This window comes from Ictidomys tridecemlineatus, chromosome 7 (assembly GCF_052094955.1).
Source record: "Ictidomys tridecemlineatus isolate mIctTri1 chromosome 7, mIctTri1.hap1, whole genome shotgun sequence".
NCBI lineage: Eukaryota > Metazoa > Chordata > Mammalia > Rodentia > Sciuridae > Ictidomys > Ictidomys tridecemlineatus.
In genome coordinates, this window is record NC_135483.1 from 79931771 (window position 1) to 79952677 (window position 20907).

The following is a 20907-nucleotide window of genomic DNA, read 5'->3' on the forward strand; positions in this document are numbered from 1 at the left end:
AATCATATACAGGAGGCCTTGATGTGGCCAAGTACACAGGCTCCTCATGTCTGGTCTTCTGGAGACTCATCCCTAGGGACAAGGATGGAAAAGGATCCTTCCGCATCCTTTTTTCCTCCTGAGGGTCTAAGAAGAACCGGGTGCTCCTTCCTCTTTTGCATACGTTACTTACACCTCCCTTTTGCCATTCATCACACTGACTTCTCCCTAAATCTTTATCTGACTACTTGAATTTATTAAACCTCAAGAAGTTTAAGGCCTTCAAGGAAAAGACCTGGCATTCACATTGGCAGAGTCCTGAAGTCCAGTCTACAATGCAAAGAAAGATCTTTATCTTTTGTATATATATATTTTTTGATAACTGCTTTTTTAGGATGTTATTCATATAATCCACAATTCATCCATTTAAAGTGTACACTGGAGAAGTATATTTACAGAGTTGTGACATCACTTCAATCTTAGAACATTTTCATCAGCACAGAAAGTAACTCCAACCCATTTAAAATTACTCCCCATTTCCTACTCTTGCCAGCTCTTGGCAGCCACTGAACTATTTTCCATAGGTAAGGAGTGGCCTCTTTTGGACCTTTCACATGAATGGAATCACACAATGTGCCACTGGCTTTTTTCGCGTGGCCTGATGTTTTCAAAATTCAGCCACATTGCAGTATTCATCAGTGCTTTGTGATTTTTGTTTTGTTTTGATGGCCAGATGTTGTTCCACTGTGTGAGTATGCTGCATTTTGCTTGACTTTTCTTCATCAGTTAATGGACTCTCAGGGTACTTCCACTTCTCAGCTTCTTACACATAGTGCTGCTCTGCATATCCTTGGACAGATTCTTGAGGGGAGGTATCTTTTCAGTTCTTGTGGCCATCCTCAGCAGTAGAAAAACACTTTGGTCTTTAACTGATCCTCCCCTTTTTGCTTTCTCACTTGATAAATGGATATTGTTTTGGGTGAGTCATTCCTAGTTGGGGTACTTTGAGTAAAAGGTACAAATGTAGGGACATACAGAATTATCTGTGGCCTAATTGTGACCAGGAATACATTCTAAAGGTGAAGATAATGCTATGAACTCCTGTAATTTAAGGACATATTTTAGGCTGCACATTGTGACTGGTGTGTGTTGCTGATCCTTAGATATGCAAGGGTCTCAGAACAGGAACTGTAATTAAATGAAGTAATAAATTGTACTTAAAACTAATAGGTTAGCACCAATAAAATCATTGTAATATTGTAGAATATGGAATTTGGAAAAGTGTGTCAAGGTTTGTTTCTTGCTGTACCTGTGGCCCACACACTTACTCTTTAAAGACCCAGGTTTTGAATTTGCAGGCCATACGTCCATTACCAGAACTTGTATCTGTTATCATCATATCATGCAAAGGCAGCTCCAGAGGGTGCTTTGGCAAGTAGGCTGGATAAAATAATGGCTTACATTTTATGGTTTGTTGAACCATGTTCTAAATAAAAGAAGCTGGAGCTGAAGAGTGGGCAGCTTACCCAAAGTTAATAAGAACATCAGATTGCAAATTAGACTTGGGTCTCCTCACCTCATAGGATCTAGGGCACCCTTGTGAAAGGGTTTCGTTTTAGCAGCTCCTCTTTTCTACAGCCTGTCCTGCCCTCCGGTATCATATTTCCTCTGCCAGGCTGAGAATGACCTCATTTGGAAAAATTCTATTAGGCCTCCAATAAAGAGTGCAGGTTATGCCTTTGAATTCTTGTCTACCTTCTTTCCCTGCATACTGGACACAATAAGACTCTGCCCCAAAAATCTATCAAAGCAGACCATTATTTTCCCCAGCTGCTGTGAGCATGGCTGCAATAGCCCTCTCCTGGGTACACCAGCAATGTGGCAGAAACCTGCCTGTTGTTCCTAGCAGACATGAGATTCTTTGGAGTCAAATTTCTAGTGTATTGGAAAACTTATTCATAACTTTATACCTTCTCCCAAATTAACAAATATTTTTCATTAATTTAAACTAAAACCTGCCAAAATGAAGTAAGTGACTCAGGTTTCACTTTAGAGGGTCCTTAAGGGCATTAGGCCTTTCAAATATATGATTGCTAGTTAAATTTGGGAAATAGCTAATCTTTCCATGTATTCTAAGAATGGTAGATTATTTCTATACTTTAATCCATTTATAGATTTAAAGACATCATAAATACTTATATATGTATATATACATATATATGTGTGTGTAAATTTTCCTGTTATGGATTATCTTAAAATAGAACTTTTATTTCATGTATACCAGATTTATGTTGTTAATTAGTTCTAAATTGGGTAAATCTTGACAACTTTAATCTTGTCTTGTTTCTTTTTTTTATTTGATATCAGGATTATCATTCAAATATTTAAGTAGGACTAATATAAAGAAAGAATTGATATATTCAAAGTTATAGTATTTCTAATAATAATTGCTTTTAGAACTAAAGATTATCTAAATAAATTTATACTCATTTTATTATCCAAAATAGTATCATGAAAGATTTTTACCAAGAAAAGTAGCCTTCTCTTACTTTTTTGTCTTTTTTTCTCTTTAGCTTAAATAAAGAATCGTGGGCTTTTCATTTTTGTTTAATTACTCCCTTCATTTTATTGTTTTTAACATTATTCCTAATTATTTGTGTCATTGTAATGCTGTAGACCCAGAACTAGACAGTGGACACAAAGAAATTAATTGGCCTTGCCAAGTTTTTGTTTTAATTTTTTGGTAGTTGTAGATGGACAGCATGCCTTTATTTATTTATTTTTATGTGGAGATAAGGATCGCACCCAGTGCCTCACACATACTAGGCAAGCGCTCTGCCACTGAGCTCCAGCTCCAGCCTGACCTTGCCAAGTTTTTACAACCCTCATTAGCATTATAACTGCAAGATTTTAGAATTTATAGCTACAAGTCATTATAACCATGACCTTTCTAAGGGAACACAAGTTGCCAACAAAAGGCAGGCTCCAGATGTTTTAGAGTATTAAAATATTCTGGAAAAGTAAAACTGTACATCTTAAAAGCACAGAATAAACCTATGTAATTGAGCCCTTATAAAAATTCATAAGCTTAGAGCCTTTTCCTAAATTCAAACCAAACATGAGTCTTTGTAACAGATTATTAATTTTAGGCCTTTGGGAAAGAATTTGATGAACACTTTGGGAAAAAAGGTTCTAAACTACCTAGAATGAAGCTCAGTGACTTCAATGACATCACCAACACTCTGCTTTTAAAAATGAGAAGAGACACAAAGCCACCTGGGAATCTGAAAGAATGCTCTCCCTGGATGAGTGAGTTCAAAGTGGAGTTCCTGAGAAATGAGCTGGAGATTCCTGGTGAGTTAAAACCCCCAGGTACAAAATCAAACTTAAGAACAGCAACATGACAAGAACTCGGTTTCTAAGTAGTGATATCAGGATCTTGGTAGTTGCCCCCCAACTCTCTCTTTAAAGGATTTTAAAATTTCACATATTTTTCATCATTAGGAAAATCTATAACAAGTGTTCAGATTTTCATTTACTAATTACCTCTGAGTATACCCCCCTTTGCTCTTGAGTAACTTTTCTTCAGAAATATAACACAGGTATAGAAGCAGGTCCCTTCTGGGACATACATGCTGATACTATTTAAAGGACCAGTTAATGATAAATGACTTACCTGCAGGAAAAAGGATCATGACACAGAGACATACAGCAGGTGAACCAGATGTGAACAAGGCATGATTTTTGAGAGGAAATCTAGTACATCCGAAGTTTTTCATACTGGAATTTGCCAGAGCAAAAAATGTTTTAATCCAATTACTCATATTCTCATTACAGTGAATATGAGGAAAAAAACATTTGGAGATCTTCTTTGCATTTATTAACAACTGAGCAACTAAGGATAAGCCTCCTCTCTTACCACTGATCTACCTTGAGATAATGCAGAGTTCCAGTTCAGTACACTAATCTTTCTATTTGGAATTTGTCATTTAGAATAGGAGGCTAACTTCCATTAAGAAGTAATAGCATTTTTTTAAAAAGTCCATCTTTGCCAGGCACAGTGGCACATACCTGTAATCCCAACACTTGGGATGCTGAGGCAAGAGGATTGCAAGTTCAAAGCCAGCCTTAGCATCTCAACAAGACCCTGTCTCTAAATAAAACATTAAAAAAGGTTGGGGTTGTGCCTCAGTGGTTAAGCACCCCTGGGTTCAATACCCAGTAACCCCCCCCCCAAAAAAAAATTTATCGCAGTAGATTAGCATTTTATTATATCAGCAGATACATTTTAAAATACAAAGCTCTGTAACAAGCTGTTCTAAGCAGGCTCTGTGATTTGTTTTAGGTCAGTATGATGGCAGGGGAAAGCCACTGCCTGAATACCACGCACGGATCTCTGGGTTTGATGAGCGGGTAAGTGTGAGGGTTTGCAACTCCTGTCACTATGATGAGGACTCTTAGTTAGTGGTTTGTAACTCTTTTTTTAATTATTATTTTTTTAATAGTTGTAGATGGACAGCATGCTTTATTTGTTTAGTTTTTTATGCAGGGCTAAGGATCAAACCCAGTGTCTCACACATGCTAAGCAAGCGCTCTGCCACTGAGTTACGGCCCTAGCCCAGTGGCTTATAATGAGAATAATGTGTTTGCCCCCACTGAGGAAGGGACAATTAATTTTCCATGCTGTTCTCAAATTGTATGGAGTTTTCTGACTTTTTTCTGAAAACCAGAGGCTCATTTTCTTAATTTCCTCAGTGTTTCAACATCAATTATGTGTAAGGATATAGTAAACTCAAAAGATTTTACTGTATGTGTACCCATTTTTAAATATGTGGAGAATTAACTTATTATAAAAAGTTTTCATGTTGAATATCATTGTTGCAATGGACACCCACAGCTCTATGTAATTATTTGTAACCAAGAATATTAGATTTCTGTTGGACAGCATTCGGGCACAAACAGATAACAGAAATATTTCGCTGGCCCAGGTTTTTTATTCTTGTCACCTCACCCAGTGTTCAGGAGGAGGTTTCTGAGGAATGTATGTAACTTTTCCACTTTTGATGATGATGGGCCTAGATCATAGATTGTACTTTTTTTTTTATTTTTTTATTTTTTAGTTCTCGGCGGACACAACATCTTTGTTGGTATGTGGTGCTGAGGATCGAACTCGGGCCACACGCATGCCAGGCGAGCGCGCTACCGCTTGAGCCACATCCCCAGCCCCCATAGATTGTACTTAAAACACTTTTTTTTGCCTTCAGACGTGTGCCTGTAGTCCCAGCAACTTGGGAGACTGAGGCAAGAGGATAATGAGAGCTCAGAATATAAAGACCAGCCTGTACAGCACAGTAATATCCCATCTCAAAAAAATAAAATTTCACTCACAAAAAACAAACAAAACAAAAACCTACGAAGGTATTTTTTGCTGGGTGCCCTGGCACATACCTATAGTCCCAGCTACTGGGGAGGCTGAGGTAAGGGTACCTTGACTTTGGGCAGCAATAGTGAAACCTTGTCTCTTTTAAAACAAAACAAAAATCCTTTATTTTTAAAGGTAAAAGTAATGGCTTCTATAAGAAAACCAAAGCGCATCATCATCCGAGGCCATGATGAAAGGGAGTACCCATTCCTTGTAAAAGGTGGTGAGGACCTTCGACAGGACCAGCGCATTGAGCAGCTCTTCGAAGTCATGAATGTCATCCTCTCCCAGGATTCTGCCTGCAGTCAGAGAAACATGCAGTTAAGAACATACCGTGTGGTGCCCATGACCTCCAGGTGCGGCCCAAACACATGTAGGATTCTGCCCTGGGCTGGGTTCTTGTGTCTGTTCAGAGGTGGGCATGGGGGTGGCTAGACAGGTTGGTCCCTTGAACCTCACAGACAGAGCACTAGACTACACTTAAACACTTGCTGACCTCTGTAGGGAAAGTAAGTTCAGAATGAATGTAAGGAATCTGTTTTTGCTTTGATTCTCCACACATTTTTTTCTAGGGCAGAAAGAGCAATTCAGGTTTGCATTTATTTACAAACTTGTCATTTTCCTTTTCAGATTAGGATTAATTGAATGGATTGAAAATACATTTACCTTGAAGGACTTTCTTTTGAATAACATGTCACAAGAGGAGAAAATGGCTTATTTGAGGTAGTATGAAGCCGATTGCTCCTTCTTTAGTGCTACCTGCCCTCCAGACTGCTTTTACTCAAACAGTCCTTTCTTCCTTAGTAGTATGGTTTCAAGTGCAGTTTCCTCTACCTCTTGTTCCCCTTGTAATTGGTGCTGCTATATCCCTACCCTTACTCTGCCTATGACTGGGTGAATAAGCTAGATTGAGTACAAGATATTAAATGGTAATTGTATTATTTTACCACAGTTCTTTTTTTTTTTTTTTTTTTTTAAGTATTAGCTTTAGGGGGAAAAATTTTTTTGTGGTACTGGGAATTGAACACAGGGGTGCCGTATCACTGAGCTACATACTCAACCTTCCCTCTCTTTTTTTCAAATGTTTATTTTGGCCTCAAACTTGTGATACTCCTATCTCAGCCTCCTGAATATCTGGGATTATAGTTGTGTACTTTTTAACAAAGAAAAATCTGGAAAGAAATAAAATGAATAAATAAAATCAACAGCTAACACTTATTTTCTGTGTACTAGGCAGGCACTAGTCTCAGTTCCTAATGTATGTGAACTCATTTATTTCTCAACACTCTACAAGGTGAGTATTATCACTTCTGTACAGATGAGAAAGTTGAGGTCCAGAGAGGTTAAATAACTCATCCTTAGTCATCCAGCCTATAAGTGGTCTCGCTGGAATTATTCCTGATTCATTCTGTATTATAATATGTATGCTTTTACTTTTTCTTTAGCCTTTTACTTGTTTTCTAATTATTTTGCAACAAACTTATATTTTCTAATCAGAAGATTTTAAAACTTTTTTGTTTCTATAAAGGAAAATAAGGACAACATGATGAAAGATATGCTATAGGTAGAATTGGCAGGTTTTGGTGACAAGCTGTGGGATAAAGAGGAAATGGCTAAGAATGGCTGCAAGGCCTATTTCTCTTCATTGTGTTATAATTCTTTCCTGAATATAATTAAACAGGTGCAATATTTTTTATCAGTCAGTTTCTAACATACATAAAATTAAGCATATTTTCATCAAACTCACATTCCCATAGTAAATAGGTCATCATTTTCCAACTTTTTTTTTTTTTCCTTCGATGCTAGAGATTGAACCCTACCACCTCTTGATCCCACACATTTGAATTTTTTGCCTAGAATCGCTTCTCCTTTCTTTGGAAGACAGGAAAGCTGACGAACACTGCTTCCTGCCATCAGAAATTCTTGGTCTCTGGCCAGGCTTGGTGGGACATACCTACATCTCAGGAAACAGAGGTTGAAGGATCTCAAGTTTGAGGCCAGCCTGGGTAATTTGGAAACTCTGTTTCAGAATTAATAAAAGGAGTGGAGATGTAGCTCACTGGTAAAGTAGCCCTGGGTTTGATCCCATACCACCAATAAAAAAAAAAAGAAGAAGAAGAAGAAGAAGAAAGGAATTCTAGGTCTCAGTCTGGCACTGAAGTCCTGACTCCCAGTATTGTGAATTGCAGACTCAGTCTTCCTGTGCTTTCCAGTCTCCTTTGGTGAGATGGGGTAATTCAGTGGAATAGCAGACAGTGAACGTGGGTATCAGTGAGTTCAAAGTATTTTCACATAAGGATGGTATAAATTTACTTCTGACTACCTTCTTTTTTTTTTTGTACTGGGGATTGAACTCGGGGGCACTCAGCCACTGAGCCACATCTCCAGCCCTATTTTATATCTTAGTTAGAGACAAGGTCTCACTGAGTTGCTTAGCATCTTGCTAAGTTGCTGAGACTGGCTGTGAACTCGGGATCCTCCTGCTTCAGCCTCCTGAGCCACTGGGATGACAGGTGTGCCCCACCGTGCCCAGCTTCTGACTACCTTTTTTTAAAAGGCAATTCCAACATCCTATTATTAAGTTATTGATGTTGTTACTAGGAATTGGAACCCAGAGTATCGGGCATACTAGGGAAGCATGCTATCTTTGAACCCTTTTTATTTTATTTGAGATAGGGTCTCACTAAATTTCCCAGGTTTGTGGTCCTCCTGCCTTAGCTTGAGTAACTTACAGGCATATACTGGCTGCTATTTTTGTCTTGATAAGCATATTCCAGTTGGGGGGGGTTGTTTTATTTTATTGATTTTTTTTGTAGTTGTAGATGGACAGAATGCCTTTATTTTGTTTTTATTTTTATGTAGTGCTGAGGATCGAACCCAATGCTTCACTCATGCTAGGCAAGTGCTCTGCCACTGAACCATAGCCCCAGCCCCATGTTGCAGTTTTCAACCTAAAGATTTTTCATGTCTTTTAAAACTAGAAGAAGAGCCAGGCATAGTGGCACGTACCTGTAATTCCAGTGACTTAGGCTAAGGCAGAAGGATCATAGGTTCAAAGCTAGCCTGGGCAACTTAGCAAGACCTTGTCTTAAAATAAGAAAATAAAGAAAAGGGCTGGGTCGGAGTTTAGTAGTAAAGTGCACCTGGGTTCCATCCCAGTACCACAGGATGTGGGGTGAGGGTAACTAGGAGAAGAAAGCCAGCACAGTGGCTCCACCTATAGTCCCAGCTAGTGGGGACTGAGCAGGAGGCTTGTTTCAGCCCAGAATTTCGAGCCCAACTAGTAAGACTGTCTCAAAAGAGAGAATATATGAAGAGAGGATTTAGGTTAAAGGGGAGTAGTCTATTTGTGAATTTAACTTTGTAGTAAAGGTTCAGGTAGAAAACAGATGCAATAAATTTCCCACTTCATACAGAGAATAAGATGAGCTAAACTTTAAGTGTTTGTGTCGAGGAGGCCCATGATTCTAAAACTCTGATAGGGAATTTCTTGGGTTTCTTTTTTTAATTTTATTTTATTTTTTTAAATTTTCTTTTATTGGTTGTTCACAACAGTACAAAGCTCTTGACATATCATATTTCATACATTAGATTGAAGTGGGTTATGAACTCCCAATTTTACCCCAAATGCAGATTGCAGAATCTTGGGTTTCTTTGGAGTAATTAAAAATGAATAATGGCATATTGAAAGTCTAGATCCACAGTAAAATGGGTTTGATGTTAATATAATATTAAGTATGATTGCCAGGTGTGGTGGTGCATGCCTGTAATCCCAGCAACCTGGGAGGCTGGGGCAGGAAGATCATAATTTTGAGGCCAGCCTCAGCAACTTAGCAAGACCTATCTCAGAATAAAAATTTGAAAAGGAATGGGGATGTGTAACTCAGTGGTAGAGCATACCTGCCTTCCATCCCTGATCATAAAACTAAAATAATAAGTAAATGTGATTAAAAGTCACCTTTACTTTTTTTCCTCCCTCTTCCCTATTTTTTAATGAATTCTTGGTGATTTGTGCCTTTAAAATCATGTTATGCTAAATATCTCCCTGATTCCAGTTCCCTTTTTCGTACTTGTTAGTGATTCCAAAGCACCAGTGATGGAATATAAAGACTGGCTTAAGAAAATGTCCGGAAAACAAGATGCTGGAGCATATGCGCTAATGTATAAGTGAGTTCTGTTTTGATTTTCTTTTGTATCATCTAGTTCTTCTCAAAGTTGCATATTTACTTTTTATCCTTAGAAAGTCTTGCTTTAGATCATCAAAATCTAGTTATTTGATTTTTAAGCTTCAGTATAAACAAAACTTTAAATTTCAAGTCATGAAAAATTGGTTCTAATAAGACTTTCACCATTATTAAATCATAGGAGAGCCAACCGTACAGAAACAGTCATGGCTTTCAGAAAAAGAGAAAGTAAAGTACCTGCCAGTCTCTTAAAGTAAGTGTACTTGTGATTTCATGAACACTGTAGTGCAAAACAGAGATCACACCGGCTCTTCTCTGTCCCAGGAGGGCCTTCATGAAGATGAGCACAGGCCCCGAGGCCTTCCTGGCACTTCGCTCCCACTTTGCCAGCTCCCACGCTCTGCTGTGTGTCAGTCACTGGCTTCTCGGGATTGGAGACAGACACCTGAACAATTTCTTGATAACGATGGAGACAGGCAGCATGATTGGAATTGACTTTGGACATGCATTTGGATCAGCTACCCAGGTGTGTTTGCCTTATCTTGTTGGCTAGTTTAGAATCCATGTAATTTAGCAACACCTCAAGAAGTAGAGAGGTTAAAGAAGAACTGGCTTGTTGGGTTGGTTCTGTCATGATAGTTAAATCTGACATTTTTGAAGTAATATATAATCTCATCCTAGCTTCAGGCTTGTTTAGGCAGGTCATAGCAGATGTGACCAGAGATAGGAGCAAAATGCATTCCTGTTTAGGACAACTCTGTAGAAGTTTTATGAAGATCTATAATCAAAATGCCTTGCGCAAAATGTGATACGGATTTTTTCTCTGCCACTAGCCTCTGAGAGTTGGTGATGACACTTATGAATCTCTGTGGGCTATATGTTGCTCCACACAGACTCTGGCTTTGTGAGCGTGGTGCGAGCTGAGTGGATTACCATTGGGCCCAGGAATTCATGTAGGTAGCTTATTTCAAGAAAAGAGGAGTTTGTAGTCATACTAAAAGCAAATAACTGAGAAGACATTTCATTAATGTTTGTTATTTTGAGATATCTAGTTCATATATTCTGCATTTTGCATGTCTTTTTTTTTTCTCTTGTTTAGTTTCTGCCAGTCCCTGAGTTGGTGCCTTTCCGTCTAACCCGCCAATTTATCAATCTGCTGTTACCAATGAAAGAAATGGGCCTCATGTACAGTGTCATGATACATGCCTTGAGGGCCTTCCGTGCAGAGGCAGACCTGCTTATTAACACCATGGATGTGTTTGTAAGAGAGCCCTCCTTTGATTGGAAGGTAGGTTTAGTTTTATATGTGCTTTTTCCTTTTATTAGTGTCACAGTATGTGACATGGTGTCTGTTTTATGGTGAAAATGTATCAAGTTGTGTTTGCTAAAGTATCTATGTTATTTTGTACTGCATTTCTCAAAATTAACATTTGGGGCCATTCAGCCAGTAAACTAGATAAGAGGCAAAATCCTTACTTGGAGAAAACTGTTGCTTAAATTGAATTTATTTCCTACTGGGTGTGAGATTATAGACCCATTGGTGATGGTGGGTCCAGTTTCTCTCTGGCACCACTTTTAATAAATTGTTGCATGTGAAGCTTTCATGGATCATGAAGTCAGATAGTGCTGTCTTAACCTCAGTGGTTATCCAGGACATAGCCCCAGAAGAATGAAGCCTGCGGTGCTCATCCTTCCTAGGGAGTGATATCTCCTACCTCCCTGCAGCAGCACCTCAAGTCACTACAGTGCATACTACTGTTTAAATGTTATAGGTTCCCAGTTACACTTAAGTTCATTACTGATTTAATGTTACAGCAGAGAAATATATACTGTTCTATATTCTATATACCGTTATAGCAGAAAAATCATGTTCTTTTTCTTCAGAATTTTGAACAAAAAATGCTGAAAAAAGGAGGATCATGGATTCAAGAAATAAATATAACTAAAAAAAATTGGTATCCTCAGCAGAAGATATGTTATGCTAAGAGAAAGTTAGCAGGTGCCAATCCTGCGGTTATTACTTGGTAAGATTGTTATTGGGGGGAGACGGGTGAATACCAATGTATTACCATTTCTTAAAGAATCATTGTAGGTACAAAGTGCCAAGCACTCTAGGCCTTTGGGAGTAGTGTGACTATCCTCACTTTATAAATGAGGAAAGCCAGATTAGAGAGGTGACTCCTCCAAAGCCAGGAGAGGCCTGTGACTCAAACCTGCGTGCCTGAGCCTGTTCTCTGCACAGTCCTTGGGCTTCAGGTTAGTGCCTGGAATAGCCTCTATCAATATGAGGACCAGAAGGCATATTCTTAGATGGTGCCAGAAGAGAGATTTGGGGTTTAAATTTGCTTTTGTCCTTTTTTGGAGCATTGAACCCATTTGGCCCTGATGGGCATAGCACCTAGGTAGGTTGGCTCTTAAATTTTTTTCTTAACTAAGGTCTAAAGCAAATAATATTTATAGAGATTATTTCTAGGAAATGAAATTAAACTTCACAATTAAATAGAAGTAAATGGCAGTCTGTGGTCAGTTTGTTGTTTTGCTTTATTGATTGATTTTGTGGTACTGGGGTTGAACCCAAAGGCATTCTACCACAGAACTATGTCCTAGCCCTTTTCATTTTTTACTTTGAGGCAGGGACTTCCTGAGTTGCCCAAGCTGGCCTCAAACTTGAAATCCTCCTGCCTCAGCCTCCCAAGTAGCTGAGATTATAGGTGTGTGCTACCACAACTGGTTTAACATTTTGTTTTGTTTTGTTTGTTAATTAATTTATTTTAATTAGGTATATCTGACAGCAGAATGCATTTTGATTCATTGTACATAACTGCACCATAACTTAACATTTCTCTGGTTGTACACCATGTAGCATCACACTATTTGTGCAGTCATACGTGTACCTAGGGTAATGATGTCCATCTCATTCCACCATCTTTCCTGCCCCCTTGCATCCTCCCTACCCTCTCTCCCCTTTGCCCAAAGTTCCTCCATTTTTCCCATGCCTCCCCGCTCCCCGTTATGGATCAGCATCCACTTATCAGAGAGAACATTTGGCCTTGGTGTTTTGGGATTGGCTTACTTCACTTAGCATGATATTCTCCAACTCCATTTATCTGCAGATATCATAATTTTATTCTCTTTTAATACTGAATAGTATTCTGTTGTGTATATATACCACAGTTTCTTTATTTATTCATCTGTTGAAGGGTATCTACTTTGCTTCCACAGTTTAGCTATTGTGAATTGAGCTGTTATGAAGATTGATGTAGCTGCATTACTATAGTATGCTGATTTTAAGTCCTTTGGGTATAGACCCAGGTGTGGGATAGCTGGGTCAAATAGTGGTTCCATTCCAAGTTTTTAAAGGAATCTCTATACTACTTTCCATAGTAGTTGCACCAATTTGCAGTCCCACCAACAATGTATGAGCGTACCTTTTTCCCCACATCCTTACCAACACTTATTTTTGTTTGTATTCTTGATAGCTGCCATTCTGATTAGAGTGAAATAAAATCTTAGTTTTGATTTGCCTTTCTCTAATTACTAGAGATGTGAATATTTTTTTCATATTTGTTGATCCAAAGTATACTTTCTTCTGAGAAGTGTCTGTTCCGCTCCCTAGTCCGTTTATTGATTGGGTAGTTTGTTTCTTTTGGTGTCAAGTTTTTTGAGTTCTTAATATATCCTGGAGATTAGTGCTCTATCTGAGGTGTGTATGGCAAAAATCTGCTCCTAAAATGTAGACTCTCTGTTCATCTCATTGATTGTTTCTTTTGCTGAGAAGAAGCTTTTTAGTTTGAGTCCATTCCGTTTATTAATTCCTGATTTTATTTCTTGTGCTTTAGGAGTCTAGTTAAGGAACTCAGGAACTAATCCGATATGTTAAAAGATTTGGGCATACTTTTTCCTCTATTAAGCGCAGGGTCTCTGAACTAATTCCTAGGTCCTTAATCCATTTTGAGTTGAGTTTTCTGCATGGAGAGAGAGGGGTTTAGTTTTATTTTGCTGCATATGGATTTCCAGTTCTCCCAGCGTCATTTATTGAAGAGGCTGTATGTCTTTGGTGCCTTTGTCTAATATGCAATAACTGTATTTATGTGATTTTGTCTCTGTGTCTTCTATTCTGTACCATTAGTCTATATGTCTGTTTTTGTGCCAATACCATGCCGTTTTTGTTACTGTAACTTTGTAGCATAGTTTAAGGTCTGGTATGGTGATGCCTTCTGCTTCACTCTTCTTGCTAAGGATTCCTTTGGCTATTCTGGGTCTCTTACTTTTCCAAATGAATTTCATGATTGCTTTTTTCTATTTCTATAAGGAATGATGTTGGAATTTTAATTGCAATCACATTGAATCTGTATAGCACTTTGGGTAGCATGGCTATGTCCACAGTGTTAATTCTGCCTAACCTAGCACGTGGGAGATCTTTCCATCTTCTAAGATCTTCTTCAATTTCTTTCATTAGTGTTCTGCAATTTTCATTGTAGAGTTCTTTTACTTCTTTTGTTAGTCAATTCCCAAGTTGTTGTTGTTGTTGTTTTGAGGCTATTGTGATGGGGTAGTTTTCCTAATTTGTCTTTCAAAGGATTCATCAATGATGTATAGAAATGCATTCGATTTATGGGTATTGATTTTATATCCTGCTACTTTGCTGAATTCATTAATTAATTCTCCTCTAAGTGTAGAATCATGTCGTCATCAAATAATGATAGATTGAGTTCTTCTTTTCCTGACCATATCCTTTTAATTTCTTTCGTCTAATTGCTCTGATTAGAGTTTCAAGGACTGTGTTGAATAGAAGTGGTGACAGAGGGCATCCCTGTCTTGTTCCAGTTTTTAGAGGGAATGCTTTCAATTTTTCTCCATTTAGAATAATGTTGGCTTTGGGCTTAGCATAGATAGCTTTTACAATGTTGAGGTATGTTTGTAGTGCCCTAGTTTTTCTCGTGTTTTGAACATGAAAGGGTGCTTTATTTTGTCATGCTTTCTCTGCATCAGTTGATACAATCATATGATTCTTATCTTTAATTCTATTGCTGTGATGAGTCATATGTTGAACCAACCTTGCCTCCCTGGAATGAACCTCTCTTGATCATGATGCAATATTTTTAGTATGTTTTTGTATGCAGTTTGCCAGAATTTTTTGCATAAATGTTCATAAGGGATATTGGTTTTAATTTTTTTTCCTTGATATGCCTCTGCCTGGTTTTGGAATTGGCTCCCTTTAGTATTCTCTAAAAAAAAACAAAGGGTTCCTTTCCTTTTCTATTTCATGGAATAACTTGAGGAGTATTGGTATTAATTCTTCTTTGTAGGTTTTGTAGAACTCAGCTGTGAATCTGTCTGGTCCTGGGCTATTCTTGGTTGTTAGGCTTTTGATGGCATCTTCTATTTCCTTGCTTGAAATTGATATATTTAGGGGCTCGGGCTGTGGCTCAGTGGTAGAGCACTCGTCTAGCATGTGCGAGGCCCTGGGTTCAATCCTCAGCACCACATAAAAATAAACAAAATAAAGGTAATGTGTCCAACTACTTCTAAAAAATAAATATTAAAAAAATTGATCTGTTTAAATTGTGTATGTCCTCTTGACTCAGTTTGTGTTGATCAGATGCCTCTATAAATTTGTTGGTGTCTTCAAGATTTTCTGTTTTACTGGAGTATAAATTTTCAAAATAGTTTCTAATTGTTTTCTGTATTTCAGTAGTGTCTTTCATGATATTTCCTTTTTCATCACAAATTTTAGTAATTTGAATTTTCTCCCTCCTTGTTTTCATTAGAGTGGCAAAGGGCTTGTCAGTATATTCAAAGAACTAGCTTTTTTTTTTGTCAGTTTTTTGAATTGTTTCTTTAGTTTCAATGTTATTGATTTCTGCCCTGATTTCAATTATTTCCTGTTTTCTGCTGCTTTTGATATTGGTTTATTCTTCTTTTTCTAGGGCTTTGAGCTGTAATGTCAGATCATTTATTTGTTGACTTTTTCTTCTTTTAATGAATGAACTCCATGCAATGAACTCTTATTAGCACTGCCTTCATAGTATCCCAGAGATTTTGATACGTTGTATTGGAGTTCTCATTTACTTCTAAGAATTTTTTTTAAAACCTTCCTCCTGATGTCTTCTGTTATCCATGTGTCATTCAGTAGTATACTGTTTAGTCTCCAGGTGTTGGAGTAGCTTCTCTTTTTAATTTTATCATTGATTTCTAATTTCATTCCATTATGGTCTGATAGAATGTAGGATAGTATCTCTATTTTTTTGTATTTGCTAAGACTTGCTTTGTGGCATAACATATGGTCTGTTTTGGAGAAGAATCCATGTGCTCTTGAGAAGAAAGTGTATTCTCTCATTGATGGATGGATATTCTGTATATGTCTTTTAAGTGCAAATTATAGTGGTAGCATGCTCACCTAGCATGTGTGAGGCACTGGGTTCGATTCTCGGCACCACATAAAAATAAAATAAAGATATTGTGTCCACCTAAAACTGAAAAATAAATATATTTTAAAAAGTGCAAATTATTGATTGTATTATTGAGTTCTATAGTTTCTTTGTTTAGTTTTTGTTTGGAAGATCTATCTGGTGGTGAGAGAGGTGTATTTAAGTCACCCAGTATTATTGTGTTGTGGTCTATTTGGTTCTTGTATTTAAGGAGAGTTTGTTTGACATAAATAGATGCCCCATTGTTTGGGGCATAGATATTTATGATTGTTATGTCTTGTTGATGTATGAATCCCTTTAGCAGTATGAAATGTCCTTCTTTATCCCTTTTTACTAGCTTTGATTTGAAGTCCACTTTATCTGATATGATGATGGAAACCCCTGCTTATATACATGGTCCATGTGAGTGGTACATTTTTTCCCACCCTTTCACCTTCAGTCTGTGGATGTCTTTTCCTGGGAGATGAGTCTCTTGAAGGCAGCATATTGTTGGGTCTTTTTTTAAAATCCAGTCTGTCAGTCTGTATCTTTTAATTGATGAGTTTAGGCTATTAATATTCAGGGTTATTATTGAAATATGATTTGTATTCCAGGACATTTGGTTTATTTTTGGTTTTTAACTTGGTTTCTCCTTTGATTGGCCTTTCCTTTAGTGTAGTTCCTCCCTTTGCTGATTTTCGTTGTTGTTTTTCATTTCCTCCTTCTGGAATGTTTTGCAGCAGATGCTCTGTAGTGCAGGCTGGCTGGCTTTCTTTCTAGTTTTTTTTTGGTTTTTTTTTAGTTATAGGTGGACACAATATCTTTGTTTTTATGTGGTGCTGAGGATCAAACCCAGTGCCTCTGGCATGCGAAGGGAGTGCTCTGCCTCTGAGCCACAACCCTAGCCCAGTGCAGGCTTTCTTGCTGTAAATTATTTCAACTTTTGTTTATCATGAAAGATTTTTATTTTGTCATCAAATCTGAAGCTTAATTTGGCTGGATATAAGATTCTTGGTTGGCCTACATTTTCTTTCAGAGTTTGGTATATGTTATTCCAGTCTCCTTGATTTGAGGGTCTGGGTTAAAAAAATCTGCTGAGATCCAAATTGCTCTCCCCCTATATGTGATCCGATTCCTCTCTCTTGCAGCCTTTAAGATTCTCTCCTTATTCTGTATGCTAGGCATTGTCAGTATAATGTGCCTTGGTGTAGATCTGTTGTAATTTTGTATATTTGGTGTTCTGTAAGCCTCTTGTATTTGATTTTCCAATTCTTTCTTCATGTTAGGGAAATTTTCTGAAATTATCTCATTGAAGAGATTGTGCATTCCTTTCGTTAGAATCTCTGTGCCTTCCTCTATCCCATTAACTCTTAGATTTGGTCTTTTGATGTTGTCTCATAATTCTTGGATGTTCTGTTCATAGTTTCTTACCATCTTCACTGCATGGTCAACTTTATTTTCCAGATTGTATACTTTGTCTTCATTGTCTGACGTTCTGTCTTCCAAGTGATCTAGTCTGTTTGTGATGCCTTCTATTGAGTTTTTCATTTGGTTTATTGTTTCCTTCATTTTAAGGATTATTTGGGGGTTTTTGTTGGTCTGCTTGTTTTGTTTTGGTACTAATGATTGAAACCAGGGTGCTTTACCCACTGGGTTACATCTCTTACCCTTTTTATTTTTTATTTTGAGACCAGGTCTTGTTAAATTGCTGAAGCTAGCTTTTAACTTGCTATTCTACCTCATCCTCCTAAATCACTGGGATTACAGGTATGTGCCATCATACCTGGTTCAACATGTTGAACAGATAACAAGTAGTCTTTCCAGCAGGTGGTACTGGCAAAAGAGTGAAGTTCGATCCCTGTTTCATACAATCTACAAAAATAACTCAAAATAGATCAAAGACCTCAGTGTAAGAGTCAACGATGTAAAATGCTTAGAGAAAACATGGGTCAGTGTTCATTACCTTGCCAGGCCAGGTGGCACATGTCTATAATCCCAGTGGCTCAGGAGAGTGAGACAGGAAGACTGAGAGTTCAAAGCCAGCCTCAGCAAAAGCAAGGTGCTAAGCCACTCAGACACTGTCTCTAAATAAAATACAAAATAGGGCTGGGGATATGGCTCAGTAGTCAAGTGTCCCTGAGTTTAATCCCTGATACTCACCCCCCAAAATTGTTTTTTCATGATCTTGAATTTGACTGACATTTAACATGTTAGGTATGACACCAAAAGCACTTCATCAACATTCAGAACTTTGTGCTTCAGATGTTACTATCAAGAAAGTGAGATGAGGGCCGGTGAGACAGAGTAGTGTTAAGCACTTAACTTGGCATGGCACAACCCTCTGGGTTAATTATCAACTCAGCAAAAAGAAAAAAAACCCTAAAATGGCAATCCACAGAATGGGAGAAAATATTTTTAAGTCATTTATTGACAAAGGATTTATATCTAATATCCATTTAAAACTCCTCAAACCCAATAATAAAAAGACAAATAGCCCAATTTTAAAATGGCCGAAGGAATCAAACAGACATTTCTCTACAGATGATGTTCTATGAAAAACTGTTCAGCATAACTAGTCATCAGGGAAATGCAAATGAGACACTACTTCATACCCACTAAGGTGGTTATAAAACGGTATGTAACAGGTTTGGGTAAGAATGTACAGAAACTGGAATCTTGTGCACTGCTAGTGGGAGAGGGAAATGGTGCTTTTGCTGTGGGAAACAGTCTGAGTTAATTGGAAAGTTAGAGAGAGTATTTATTTGACGCAGCAATTCTCTCTATCCAGGAGAAAAGACAGTGTAATTGTACAAAAACTTGCAAACGAATTATAATAGTGACGTTATTTATGTTTTATTTTCCTGCAAATCCAACCTTTGACTTCAAGGTTATGAGGATAGAAAAAAATTTGTAAGTGATGAGAAAATGTTTGGGTGGGATAGCTAGGAATGCAAGCAACAAAGGAAAAACAATCTGTGTTTTCATATTTGTTTAATCTTTTTTCCAGTGATGAGTTACTTCTGGGCCATGAGAAGTTTCCTGCCTTTGGGGATTACACAGCTGTAGCTCGAGGAAGCAAAGATCACAACATTCGTGCTCGAGAGCCAGACAGTGGCCTTTCGGAAGAGACTCAAGTGAAATGCTTGATTGACCAGGCAACAGACCCTAATATCCTTGGCAGAACTTGGGAAGGATGGGAGCCCTGGATGTGATATCTGTTGAAGTTTGCAGCTATAAAGCATTAAATTGTTTAAAGAATCTCCTAAACTTTCTCTCTTTTTTTAATTTTAATTTTTAGTTGTTCTTTTTAATTATACATGATAGTAGAATGTATTTTGATATATCATACCTTCATGGAGTAAAACTTCCCATTTTTGTGGTTGTATATGATGTAGATTTACACTGGTCATAAGAATCTCCTAAACTTTCAGGGACAGCAATCAGTGAGCTGATTTTGCTAAAGCACTAAAGAAAGAAACTTATTCAATAATGCAGTTTTTTTAAATAATGGAAGTTTTGTAGCATGAGTTTCAATCAAGATCATGATGAGTAAATGAATAGTGATATGAATGAGAGATTATATTAGGGTTATAATAGACTTATAATTTAAAATATATATCTAGGCTCATGAAAGTATTAAGAACATAGCAAGCTAGACAGGTATGGTGATGCACACCTGAAATCCCAGGTACCTAAGAGGCTGAGGCAGGAGAATCTGTAATTCAAGGCTAACATGGTCAACTTAGTAAGACCCTATCTCAAAAAATAAAAAAGGATGCCTCACAGGCACAAGGCCCTGGGTTCTATCCCCAGCACCACAAATAAATATTTACATAAATAAATAAAAAGGGTTAGAGGTATTGCTCAATGGTAGAGTGCCCCTGGGCCCAATTCCCAGAACACCCCCCTGTGTGTGCATGAGTACAGGCATGCACACACAGACAGCAAGTTAAATAAACCTCCATCTCAATATTAAGTAAGAACATACCATGAACATTTTCATTACTTGTGGTACATTGGAAATAGTGTGCAAAGACTTCATCACTATGATTTTGTGAGAATGAAACCAATAATATAGTCAGTGGGATGCTATGTTGTATAAGCAGTGTAGGAATACAAATGACAAGTAAAGCTATGATCATGGAATATTAGATTGATAAATGTCTGCATTTGATATTTTTAAGATCTTTTTTAGGTTATTTATTTTATTCTCTCCTAGTTATGAAACATGGTTGATATTCTCTCTGGAAGAGGAAGTATTACTAGGGTGAAAACCTTGGTCTTAGTATTCACTTATGCCACTTGCATACACACCTGGGAAGATAGATGTGCTTTGTGTCCCAGGCTCAAGAAACTTTAGAAATCTCAGGTGTGGAGATAAGGAAGAAAAAAGAGAAATCTATTTAAAATGATTTCCTATTTGGAGGGGAAAAATGTGCGTTCATTTTGAATTATGGAAGTGACTTTCTTCCCATCTGTCCATCTGTGTCTTCCTCCAGGCCTCTATACCCCCATCTGATTTTAAGATCAGCTTTCAGCTTTATCTTGTTGGGTTTTGTCTTCATTTATATTTGGGAACTCTTGAATGCTTTTGAGAAACAACAGTTTTAAGATTATGTCTAGTCTGGGAGTGAAGCTTAGTAGTAAAGTAGCGTGTCTACTAACATGCATGAGGCCTGGGTTTGATCTCCAACATTGTAAAAAAAATAAAATATGTAGTGAAGTTTTTTGTTTTTCCAAAGGGAAAACATAACCTTTTATGCAGTTTTAAAAGAAAAAATATTCATCTTAGGAGATTATTCATTATATTACTTAACAAGCTTATTCTGATAGTACATGTTGAACATACATTTATGTTCTCAATAAATGGCATCTATTGAACCAATGGAACCATCTTTAAGGATGGAATAGT

General features: G+C 37.5%; 1 protein-coding gene across 4 annotated transcripts in view; it reads left to right on the forward strand.

The window, feature by feature from the left end:
• The window catches only part of Prkdc (protein kinase, DNA-activated, catalytic subunit), a 164080-nt gene extending 144818 nt beyond the window's left edge, over positions 1-19262 (forward strand). For 3 of the 4 annotated variants that reach the window (XM_040294074.2, XM_005332325.5, XM_078017203.1), the window contains 10 exons: positions 3129-3333; positions 4325-4392; positions 5537-5757; positions 6032-6124; positions 9479-9568; positions 9767-9838; positions 9910-10111; positions 10685-10873; positions 11470-11609; positions 19003-19262. In XM_040294074.2, coding sequence (XP_040150008.2) covers positions 3129-3333; positions 4325-4392; positions 5537-5757; positions 6032-6124; positions 9479-9568; positions 9767-9838; positions 9910-10111; positions 10685-10873; positions 11470-11609; positions 19003-19207 — 1485 coding nt within the window. In that variant the 3' untranslated portion in view covers positions 19208-19262. Of the gene's footprint in view, positions 1-3114; positions 3334-4324; positions 4393-5536; positions 5758-6031; positions 6125-9478; positions 9569-9766; positions 9839-9909; positions 10112-10684; positions 10874-11469; positions 11610-19002 lie in introns of those variants that run through there. The other variant, XM_040294077.2, reaches the window with a different exon arrangement.
• Positions 19263-20907: the final 1645 nt, after the last annotated feature.